The sequence below is a fragment of the Girardinichthys multiradiatus genome, chromosome 8 (genome assembly GCF_021462225.1).
Source record: "Girardinichthys multiradiatus isolate DD_20200921_A chromosome 8, DD_fGirMul_XY1, whole genome shotgun sequence".
NCBI classification, from domain to species: Eukaryota; Metazoa; Chordata; class Actinopteri; order Cyprinodontiformes; family Goodeidae; genus Girardinichthys; species Girardinichthys multiradiatus.
Window position 1 is genome coordinate 16,052,568 of NC_061801.1, and position 12,563 is coordinate 16,065,130.

Here is a 12,563-nt window from a genome sequence, read left to right on the forward strand (position 1 = left end):
TTCTTTATTTATCTATACAATTGTTTTACTAAGTATATTTTTCAATCTTGTATTCATGTTTACATATTTCAGCAAAATATCCATATTAGCTGTTGTTTCTTAATTATAGTGACCATCTCTTATTTTCTAGGGTTCAGTCAACTTTAAATTTGGTGTGCTGTATGCCAAAGACGGACAGCTCACAGATGACGAGATGTTTAGCAATGGTAAAACACTGTACTTACTTTCTTGACACATTTTATTTCTGTATTTTATTTTAATTAAATGCTATGATTTGTCACTGGGCAATATATATTTGTTGTTGTGCTTTATTTGGTGGTAACAACAAGAATGATATTTCATCATGTCCTTACCTATAAACCATTGGAGTTGAAACAGGGCGTACCTGCAACGTGACTGTGTCTGAACAACCCTAACACTTTTGGTCAGAAAAACCATTAATACATTAACGTACAATAAATAAATCTTATTTATACTGGTTTTAAAAGAATATTTATCTTTTATTAAAAGAGACTTAAGAGCAGTTTCTTGCTTAGTTTAGCTATGTGCTAGTATTAGGTAAGGGAATACCCCTCATCCATTTTAATAACCAGTCAGTAAGTCAATCATTTTCTATACCGCTTCTTCCATAGTGGGTCACAGGGAAGCTGGTGCCTATCTCCAGCAGTCTATGGGAGGAGGGGTACACACTGGACAGGTCGCCAGTCCATCGCAGGGCAACACACAAACAACCATGCACACACTCATTCACACAAGCGTCCAATTAACCTAACAGGCATGTCTTTGGACATACAAACTCCATACAGAAAGACCCCTGGCCAGGAGTCGAACCTTCTTGCTGCAAGGCAACAGTGCTACCAACTGTGCCACCGTGCAGCCCATTTTAACAACCATAAATCATAAAAAGAAATAGACTTTTCTCAAAAATGTAATTCTTTAAATATTGTGCCCACACTGCTCCTGTGCCCTGCAAAAGTATTCATACGCCTCAAACTTTTTTCACATTTTGTCCCGAGCAGCAGATTAGACTTTATGTTTTCAGGATGTCTGTGCCAGCTTTGCACATCTGGGGACCACATTTTCTCCGTCTGTGAACATTAATTTTCAAGTCTTGCCACAGATTCTCAATTGGGTTTATGTCTGGACTTTGACTGAGCCTTTCTAACACATAAAGATGCCTTAATCTAAAAGGTTTTCTATCTGTTTTGCCATACAGTGATGTGAAAAAGCCCCCTTTTTCTGTTTTTTGTCACATTTAAATCGTCACATAAGGTTTTGTATCAGATAAGAAAACCTGAGTAAATACAAAAAGCAGCTTTCCAATGATGATTTCATTGAAGGTATCCAAACCAACCTTGCCCTATGTGAAAATATGATTGAATATTAGTTTTACCCCAAATGTAATGAGACACACAATTTACAACATGGTCCAAGTTTTTCTTGTCCGTCCACAGAATAATTTCCCAAAAGCTTTGGAAATCATCAAGATGTTGTTTGGTACAAATGAAACAGGCTTTTGTGCTCTTTTTGCCCTGGAGTGGTTTTGGCTTTGGAACTCTCCCATGGAGGACATTTTTTGCCTAATCTCTATATTATTGTTGGATCATGAACACTGACTTTACCTGAGACAAGTGAGGTGGGCACTAAATGTTGTTCAAGGTTCTTTTATGACCTCCTGGATGAGTTGTTGATGCACCTGTGGAATAATTTTAGTAGGTATGTCATGCCTAGGACGTTTCTCCACTGTTCCACGTTTTCTCCAAGTTTGGCTAAAGAATATCACTGTGATTCGTTGAAGTCCCAAGGTGCATCCTGCTTTAAACATCTCCACAACTTTGTCACTGTCCTGTCTGCTGTCTTCCTAGGACTTGATGATGCCACTGGTTCACTAATGTTCTCTAGTTCACCTCAGTTGTCGTCACAGAACGACTACATTTATGCTGAGTTTAAATTACACCCAGATGGAAGGGTAGTTTTACTAATCGGTTGACTTTTGGAAATCAGTTGTTCGCACTGTTTTTTTTTTTAGGGGTTTCAGATTAAAAGGAGCTCAATACATATGTAGTTACACTAAAAACATTGGTAGTTATGAATACTTTTGCAAGGCTCTTTGTAGCATGATATAATGTACATGGGGACACGCTTTTATGTTTCTTTCAGAGATGGGGAGCGAGAACTTTGACAAGTTCCTCAATTTGCTGGGGGATACCGTTGCACTGCAGGGATGGGCGGGCTATCGCGGAGGGCTGGACACAAAAAGTAAGAACGCCACCACCTGCTTTGTCATGTTTTATCAGTTTATAGAAAAGAAATGTAAGTTATTTTTTATTTGTATGTGGTTTTCTGTTTGTTTTTCCAGATGACACTACAGGACTTCAGTCAATCTACACGGTGTATCAGGGGCATGAGCTCATGTTCCACGTCTCCACCATGTTACCCTACTCTAAAGAGAACAAGCAGCAGGTCTGTTTGTATGTGTGTAAAGAAGAACATTTGGAAGTTGTAATACACCTTTGCTATTTCAGTGAAGAAAATAAAACTGCTCTGAGGCCAAGACAATGACAGTTGCTAAATACAACAGCTTTAAACAGAGTAAGGGGAAAAACACATTGTTGCTCTTTTATGTAATACCAATTTATATTGATGTTAAAATGTAGCTGGCTCGCAGATCTGACACATAATTGGATTTTGTTTAAAGAACAGACACTCTGGTCAGTAATAGGGAACAGTCTGTGCTCATCTTGTGGTTGCTGTAGTGGTGCACGATTCCTCTCTGTCTCACAGAAAGAAGCCGTAGATAAACCGTTTCCCACCAGGATATTTCACCTCAGTCTGTGAAGTCGTGTCTTTCTTTCTCTTTGCCATCTACCTGGACATTATTCCATTATTACGAGTTAGTCATGGAGTTTTTACAGAGCATTATGACTCAAGGCAAGAGGCTCGAGGGTGTGATCATTGGTGCTTGTTAGAATAAAAAGGAACCATAGGTTTACAGGGTGGATATTGAGATATATGTTGTATGCCTAAATTTTCTTTTGAATTTAGTTTTATCAAAAAACACAAATAAAGCAGATCTAGCAAACTCTCTTTACAATGTTAAAGATTTGTGCTCAATGAGGAAAGGTCCTTTGTGAATTACTGCAATTGCATTGGATCAATAAATCAAAGGAAAGGTTTGTTTTTAAATTAGTATTCATTGTGTAAGTTTTATGTGATATCAAATATAATTGTATTGCTTTGTGCCACTTTTCATCACTTTTAACTTTTTTTGACCATTGTTTATCCTTCATGCCTGGTGTGTCTACTTTTCTTTTTTTTATGAATGTTGGAACTTTCATTTAGTTCTCCTCCCTATTCTAATTTTCTGACACACAAAATATTTTTGGGACAATATCAGCAGCCTCCTACGTTTTTGGGCCCATCTAACTTTGTAAATTTTTTTTGTCCACTTCTTCATGCCTGTGTGTTTTTGTTTCACTTCAGTTACAGTCACAAGTTATCTACCACCTTTCCACATATATTGCCCAATCCACTATGGAAAATTGCGCCAGCTCATGTAACCGTGCTGAACTCGGCCAGGCTTTAATTCAGATCTGTCCAAATGGCAACTTCGTTCTGTCATTCGTAGGACTGTAGTTAACCCTGCGTTGTGTTCAATGGTGAATAACAACCAGGAGACAAACCAGATGAGATGAAATGCTGTTTATCTCCATGGGACAGAATATGTACTGCTCAGGAATCACAGGCTCATCACAGCAGTTACAGCACCTTACGAGGAATAGCATGTTACATTAGCATCTAGTCTCCTCTTCATGAGACTGTCCTACAACAACAGAGTGTCTTCAGTCAGAGGCTTCTTCAGATCTGCTTTAAGACAGACCGCTACAGGAGATGCCCACAGCCATCAGCATCTACAACGGCTCTTTGAAGAAACCTTCATAATGAGCTACAACAACATTTAATTTCCCTTTGGGATTAATAAAGTATTTTTGAATTGAATTTGAATTGAATTGAATTTGAATCAAGCTAGCGGTCATTTTCTATTGTGTATCAGGTCCATTACCGTGTTATCTCTTCTGTTGTACAATATGCAACTTGTTAGCGTCCAAATTGATATAAGGACATCATGCAGAGCATAAGACAATAATATACAACACTTTACCACTGTGCTAATCTAAGTGAGCTCACCGCATGCCCGTCTCTGTTGTAAATGGTAACGAACCCGTCCACACTGCACTTGTTACACCCCGCCACCATGAGAGAGCACTGTTTCCCAGCATAAAGAAAAACCGCAAGGGAAAAGTAATGACAAGTGGAATCCTAAACAACATTAACTCTGTTACACTCATTCAGGTTGGATGTAAACAGCAATGTTCAAGTCTCGCAACAAATTATCAATTGGATTTAGGTCTGGTCTTTAGCTGGGCCATTTTAATGCATTGCTAATTGTTGATCCGAAACATTATTGTTCCGACTTTGGGTTTGTTGTCCTGCTGGAAAGTGACTGCTCCAGTCTCCAATCATCTGCAGCCTCTGACAGGTGTTTTATCAGTATTTCTTTGTATTTACCTTATTTATATTCACTTGTACTTTAACCAGTCTCCAACGAAAAGCAGCATGATCCTGCCACCCCCATGTTTTAATATTGTGATGATGTTTTCAGGGTCCAGTTTTTGTTTTGCTCCACACAGCATTTTGCATTAGCATTCTAATGCTGTGGTGACAACTGGATTTTATTAAATGGTATCAGTGTAATTGGGCTGAACATGTTTCAGAATTATATAATTAAAGAAAGTTAAACAATCACATATCATTGTCCTTCCGAATAATTGTCTACTTTGTGTTGATGGGTAACAAAAAATTCCGATAGGACAAAGTTTATGGATGTAGCATAAGAATATGTCAAAAAGTGTTTGGGGTATCAATACATTTGCCCTGTACTGTTAAGGACCATAAATACAATAGAGAAATAAATTTAACAAAAGGTGCAACAGGGCTCTTTGCTTAGGCTGCTGTCTCTTGCCTTTGTGTGACTGGCAGGTGGAGAGGAAGAGGCACATTGGAAACGACATTGTTACCATAGTATTTCAGGAGGGGGATGACGCGTCGTCGTCCTTCAAACCATCTATGATCCGATCACACTTCACCCGTATCCTTCACATGGACAGTGAATGTCAAAGAAATTAAGTGGTCATTGACTACATGAGCATTACTAAAGTGAAAAGCAGAACACTAAAATTATCCGTTAAATTAATGTGCTTCCTTTATTGTTTAGTTTTCCTATACATTTTATTTGTAGATATTTTTGCATTAGTTAGATATAATAGCCAGAATGACAGTTACAGGTGAGTTGTGACTTTAAAGTTGCTTTAATTCTTAAAGTTTAATGTTTGTTTTTAATACAAAGCTTAGTTTGTATTATCTGCTTTTGTAATGGGCCTTAGAAATATTTCACACACCTGTACTTTGCCACAGGTTGAAGATTTTCTCGGAGGAGAGTGTTCCACTGTTTGGACCCCCTCTCCCATCTCCGCCTGTTTTTACTGACCACCATGAATTCAGGGACTTTTTATTAGTCAAATGTATGAAAACAATAAAGCACAGAAACATCAAATCTGATAATGAGGTCCAAATCATGTGTGTATCTAATACTCTGATGTTGCTTCATCTCATTCAGTAATCAATGGAGAGAAAGCCACACTGGAGACGCCGACGTTTGCCCAGAAACGTCAGCGGACCCTTGACATGTTGATCCGTTCGCTCTACCAAGACCTAATGCCTGACCTGCACAAGGTAACCCAGCATTTCTGACCGTCAGGTGTGTAAGAGAGCTGTGTGGGCTTCATTTTTGACCCTCCAAGGTGTCTTTTCCTCAGTTCTCCTGTCACCTTAGACACCAGCAACGACTGTAACCACTGCTGAGCTGTGTTCTGCTATATCTAACTGCAGCCCCCATTCTGCCTCCGCATACTGCACCACACTGACTGGATACCACTGCAATGCTGACTTTCTCAGCAGGGCTCCCTCTCCTCATATCACTTTTGTTGCATTTTCTCTTGGGTTTTTTCCACTTCTTTCCTTTCACTATTGCCCCTAACTTGGTTCAGTTCAAACTGTATTTTCACTTCTGCTGCTCAACACTCCCTGAGGGTTAGTCTTTAAGACACCTTTTTGCTTTCTCTTTCCCTGTGTTTGCCATATTTTGTGTGTTCCACGTTTAGGTTCCCTTTTCTCCTCAGAACATGTTAAACCGGCGGTCCTTCAGCGACGTGCTGCCTGAGTCGCCAAAGTCGGCACGTAAGAAGGAGGAGGCCCGGCAGGCTGAATTTGTCAGAATAGGGCAGGTAAAATTACAAACACATGAGCACGTGTATAAGTGTTTTGCAAAAGGCAACAAGAAACATTTAAGTGTACACACATACAACAAACATGTTAAGGAGACACTCTAAAATCAATCCAAAGGAGTAACTCTAGTATGCTCTATTCCCCACCTGACAGCAAAGCCTGTGTGGTAATCACCTTGACCCTCCTACTAGTCTCTGTTAAGGGTCTATGCGGATGCCATGTGTAACTCTGTTAGCTTTTCGCGCTGGCAGGGACAATAGTAGTCCCACTCAGATGGTGGCGCCAAACACACGAGCCATTAATTCAGGCTACCATTGGACTTCAGAGCAGTGGAGACATGTTCTCTAGAGTGGCAAATCATGCTTTTCTGTCTCGCAATCCAATGCATGAGTCTAGGTTTGGCAGCACCCAACAGAATGGCACTTGTCTGACTGCACTTTGTCAGGTGGAAACTTTGGTTCAGAGAGGAATATGGCGTAAGGCTGTTTTTTAGGAGTTGGGCTTAGTTTCAGTGAAAGGAACTCTCAATTTCATGCTTCAAACTTTGTGGGAACAATTTAGGGATGGCCGATTCCTGTTCCAACATGACTGCACCTAAGTGTACAAAGCAAGATCCATAAAGACATAGAAGAGCTAGTTTGGTATGGAATAACCTTGACTGGCCAGCTAGGAGACCTGACCTCAACAAGACAGAACACCTTGGGGATAAATTAAAGTAAATACTGCAACCCAGGACTTCTCTTTCGACGTCAGTGTCTGACCTAACAAATGCGCTTCTTGAAGAATGGTTAAAAACGTCTATAAACACACTCCTAAACTTTATGGAAAGCCTCCAGAGAAAAGTTGAAGCGGTTGGGGCTCCAAAGGGTGGCACAACATTATACTAAACCCTATAGAATAAGGACAGGATATCACTCAAGTTCATATGCGTGTGAAGATGATTAAGCAAAATACTGTATTTGATAATCTCAGGATCAGCTCAGAAGCAGTCGTGCATGCATGAGGAATGGACAATATTTTATTGTATAGGCCGCTACATAAGGTCTGTGTCTCCTCACTCACTATTGCATATTTTTATGGAGAAACCTTGTAAACACAAGCGCGCTCACACTTAGATTCAGGTGTCAACAGATAAACAAATGTTCTATATTGAGCCGCATTAACCACTAAATACATCTTGCATTCATAAGTACTGTGCACTTTTTGGTAAAAAAGCTGTTAATATGAACGTTCCTGCAGGTGTAGAAGCAAGCAGAGTGTTATCTGGTATTCTCTTCATCCTTCTTTCTTTCCTCCATTCTTTTCTCCTTCTCTCCCCTTTTCCTTTTTGTCCCATCTCTCTCTCTTTTTTTTTTTCCGTTTCATTTCTGTCTCCGTGTCCGTAACAATTTAAATAATCTGAAAGCAGTTTCTAATAAAGTTCCTTTTATAAATATCCAGCAGAGCTTTAAAGCGTTAGCTTTAATGCCCTACTTGTGAAAGTAAATCTGTTTTGCTTTTTCTTGGCACTCAGACAACAATCTGAGCGCTACTCTGCCGGACAGGACATGGTTAAAAAAAAAACTTGAATTACTTTAAGAAACATCAAGATAAATACAAGAAGCTCAACAAAAAAATAAAAATTTTTGAATCAGACAGAGGTTAGGGTATTTAGCCTTTCGTTAATGACAATACGGTTGTAAATTTGCTCTACCTGCTGCATCTGAAGAATTCGTCAGATCGCCAGTTAAATTTATAATATAGAGATGTGATATGTAATATACATAAGGAAATGTAATTAAAATGATCACTTATTTTTTTCCCGAAATTTTTTTCTGTTAAAAGTAAAACCCTTTCCAGGGACATGTTCGGCCAATTACAGCGCCTTGCTAAAGTATTCACATCCTTTCAACTTTTTCAACTAACGTCAAAATGCATTGGTTGGTTTTATGTTTTCGTAAATGTGCTTTGAAATTTCTGGTTGCAACGGTACCAAATCAGACAAAGTTCAAAGAGTAATAACACTTTTGCAAGACCCTCGAGCTACAGCTGGATGCCCTGTAGACACTGTAAAATGTTAGTGAATAATCCAATTTTAGGCTTACAAAGAGGATGATGGCAAACCAGATTTATTAAACTATAGAACAGAGGTGTCCAAGTCCTGTCCTTGAGAACTACTGTCCTGCAACTTTTAGACGCATCGCTTCTTCAACACACCTAAATCAGATAAATGGATTGTTACCAGGGCCTCTGCATAGCTGAATGACACGTTGATCAGGGAATTCAGCTATTTGATTGATAATGTGGGTTTAAACAGTCTCACAGTTAGTAGAACAAGAGGTTTCTACAATCCAATCCATTTATCCTACACTTTACACATACACCTTGTATGTGTAAAGTTTTTTGGCCATCACTCTGTCTGTCGCTCACCTCTAACTAGTCACACTGACATGTTAACAGCTGTTTGTAGATTAACTCTTAAAGTGCCGTTACCTCGAAGAGATTGCCGCATTTGTTTTGTTCCTGTTCTCTTCATTTGCCAACCACTTCAGTATCTTCATGTCCCTGTTCTTTTTATTTGCTGCTGAGAACCAGAAAACCTTTCTATCTTCACCCTGTGCTGTAAAGCATAAAAAGGAAAGGCAGAAGTGAGAAAGATTGTGTTCTCATGAAATGAATGAATACACATTTTCAAAGTGTTTGAAGAATGATTGGAACCCATAGTCTAGCCTTTGTACATTTGGTTGGTATTTTTTTTTTAGTATCTCCAGACGGCCTGTTTATGGAGATATTTGAATGATTTTGGCTTCCTCTTCGGCTTAAATTGGCAATGGTAAATCTAATCTGAGGGGGAACAAATTGCGCTCTGTGCTCGTTTTTACATGATTTTGTTTAGGGGCATCAGACTAGGGAAGGCTGAATGCAACTGGATACCACATGTTTAAGATTCTCACTGGTACAATAATTGAAAGTCATCCAACTTTTTCATTCCTGACTTTTTTCTTTGTCTCTGGCATAACATTCTAATAAAATATGTAATTTTGTGGTTGTAACATGATCATATGTGAATAAGCTCCAGGTGTACTTTTCCAATGGTAACATTGGTACTCTGATCTGTGTACATTTTAACATGGCTTTTTAGGACACTATAAAATGTGGGACAAAATGAGGAAACAGTAGACCAAAGACATATTTGTTGTTAAAAACATTAAGTTACTATGCATATGGATTTTATCTGACGTTATCTCTTCTCCAGGCCCTGAAGCTGAAGACCATCGTGAGAGGAGATGCACCGACAAGCCTTGTCACCACGGGCCTGTGCAGAAAAGAGGTGACAGAGAAACATAGACCAAATACTGAACAAACATCCATGTTATTCTGTAATAACAAGATCTGCAAAACAGCCAGCAGCCAGTTTACAAAAAACTGTACCTAGAACTGGTTATCTTTGGTCAAACTATGTAAATTGCTTTGAATTTCCTTCGCATCAGTGCAATTATATTTAATATCCTTACACTGTATCAGAAGACACATGTTTCTTCTCACTGTCTGACATTGAATGAGAATAAACCTTTCATGCTTTAGCTCTGTTAGAATGACCAAAATTCTGTCTTTTTGCTCAATGCCAGAAAAGTGAGACAGCGTTTTCTTTGAGAATTATTTTGACTTTCAGACATTTGCTTTGGTATTTGGTAAAATTGCTATTTTTGAACTGTATAACTTGGGTTTAGCATGTCCACAATTTGCACAGTTTGCTGTAATTCTGGCCCATTTCTCCTGACAACAGTAGTCAAACTGAGTCAGGTTTGTAGTAAGCCTTATTCACCCACACCTTGTTCATTCTTCCCACAAATTTCCATGGACTAATATTATGGCTTCGCTCCAAAGGACTGATTTTGTTGTTCTTAAGCCACTTTGTAATTAATTTGACAGCATGCATAGGGTCATAGTGCATACTGAAGACAGATATGTGCACAATATTTAACTTCTTGGCTGAGATGTTGCTGTAATGTTTCCACATAATATTCTTTCCACATAATTCCATCTATCTTGTAAAACGCAGCCACATAGCATGTTGCTGCCACTCCCATACATCAAAGTCGGGATTATGTCCTCAGGCTTTCAAGCCTCTGTCTTTTTTCTCCCAATGTAACAGTGGACATTATGGCAAGCACCTTGCCTTTAGTTTCTTCAGACCTCAGGAGATGTCTTGGGGTGTATTTGCAAACTGTAATCTGGCTTTGTATGTTGCTTTTGTGGTTATGGCTTCTTCCTTGCTGAATGGCTTTTCAGCCCTGGTTTATATAGGACTCGTTTCACTGTAGATACCAGCATCCTCACAAGATCTTCCCACCAGATCACATCTTGGACAATATGATGACTTGACATATCCATGTCACATCAGGAAGCAGTGTGTTTGAGGCACTGACAGAAAGTGCATCTGCTGGTGTGTCTCTATTTAACTTAAACTCTGTAAATTAACATTAGAAGCTTACAGAGACATATTGTCTGGTTTTTTTTCCTAATTGTTTTAAGTAAGAGCAATATTAATATATGTAAATTATCTCTCATTATTCTGGTATTTAGGAATGAGAAATAATTTTGGTAATCCTAACTGAAGTGAAACATCAAAAGTTCTACCTGATTTATGTCAGACAGTGAGAAACAAAAGGTTATGTTTTGTTTTATTCATCTGATTTCAACTGTAGCATAGCTTATGTCCTTCTTGCTTATTTATCCTTGTGTATTTCATTGTATAAACCAGTTTTCTTCCTACTGCAGCCTTGGGAATCTCAGTCATTCTGCAGCACGTTCCCCTATGAGATTGTCTGTGCTGACTCGTGGGGTCAGTCTCTGCTGGTGGCCACTGATACGGCGGGGGTCATGATGCTGGATGGTGAGTTAATCTTGATCTGTCTAACTTAAATAACAACACAATACCCAGCCCAATGTCAAGGCACTGCTCAGACAATGACAATAATGATGCTGTCCACGTTTCAGGTCCTGATCCAGCTATGCCTGGTGCTGGTGAGTGTTATTCAGTCAATAACTCTGTTCCTTCCACAGCTGTGATGTATTTTTCACTTCTCATTTAATGATGGGAGTGTGGTATTGTATTTCAGAGACACCAACGCTTCCTCCGGTGCAGGTGTTTGACAAAACCATGGCAGTGAAGCAGATGCACATTCTGGAGCCTCAGGACCTACTGATCACCCGAGCGGACAGAGGTAGGCTTGAAAGAAAGACTGAGACTGTTAAATACTTCCTCCCTGCATATCAGAGACAGATTCCCTTTTTTCTTTTCTTTTCATCATCTCATTGAATCAGCTATTTGCAGCACATGTTTATTCTCATTATCTTTTCTAAATGAATCTCTATCATCTCTCTCTCTGGTTGAAAACATGCTAACCCTTTCTACCTGAGCTAGTCCATAGAACCATTGATCTCATGCTGAGATCTAAGAAAGCTGATCTATGGAGACCAAAACTCTGCAGGGGTTATGTATGTCTGGTTGTGCTGGAGGTAATCTGTGCGGATAGAGTCCAGTAAAGGACTAAAAGATCAAATCCCTTAACACTAAAAAGAAAAGCATATATATACATACAGTGCATCAAGGTATCCCAACCATTTGAACTTGTTCACATTTTGTAACATTCACCGCCACCAACTTTAATATCTTTAATTGACATTTGTTGGACCACTTGTTTGCTGAGTATTGGACTATCTGCACGTTGTTGGACGTCACTGTGCCTATCCAATGGCATCGACCATTTTGTATCCAGGACAGCCTGCTACTACATATCCCGTCGAGCACTGCGACTGATATGACGAGCGTCCCAAGTCTGACGTCACAAGACGCTATATAGGAAGGCCTCTGTTTTGAACACCCCGCCTTCAGCTGGAGATCGTGACCCGATCACCAACATCTGAAGCATCACCAGGAGAAGAGTCCTGAGTGGATTTCATTTATTCTCTCTCGTTGGCCAACGAACAATTCATAACTGAGGTTTCTGGACTAGGAAGGAAAGAAATTTCACTTTGCCGATCGAAGACGTGAGTTTAACACGTAACTAAAAACACGGAGTTTGAGGAAACGAACCGCCACCGTGTTTTATCCCAAGTCGACTTTGATGGTCAGATCGTATTTTTCCTTTTTGCCAAGAAGGCCAAAGGACGAGGACTGACCGCTTTCTTGGAGTTTAACTGCGGATGCGCAGCAACGCTTCAACCCCCCTTTT

The 12,563-nt window shown here is 39.5% G+C and overlaps 1 protein-coding gene across 1 annotated transcript in view; it reads left to right on the plus strand.

Annotated features, from left to right (window-relative positions):
* Positions 1-12,563, plus strand: part of garnl3 (GTPase activating Rap/RanGAP domain like 3) — a 47,155-nt gene that overhangs the window by 16,293 nt on the left and 18,299 nt on the right. The window contains exons 8-19 of the mRNA XM_047373506.1: positions 131-206; positions 2,161-2,259; positions 2,360-2,463; positions 5,041-5,149; positions 5,300-5,345; positions 5,476-5,582; positions 5,678-5,793; positions 6,222-6,344; positions 9,581-9,655; positions 11,107-11,221; positions 11,326-11,352; positions 11,448-11,552. Coding sequence (XP_047229462.1) covers positions 131-206; positions 2,161-2,259; positions 2,360-2,463; positions 5,041-5,149; positions 5,300-5,345; positions 5,476-5,582; positions 5,678-5,793; positions 6,222-6,344; positions 9,581-9,655; positions 11,107-11,221; positions 11,326-11,352; positions 11,448-11,552 — 1,102 coding nt within the window. The remainder of the gene's footprint in view (positions 1-130; positions 207-2,160; positions 2,260-2,359; positions 2,464-5,040; positions 5,150-5,299; positions 5,346-5,475; positions 5,583-5,677; positions 5,794-6,221; positions 6,345-9,580; positions 9,656-11,106; positions 11,222-11,325; positions 11,353-11,447; positions 11,553-12,563) is intronic.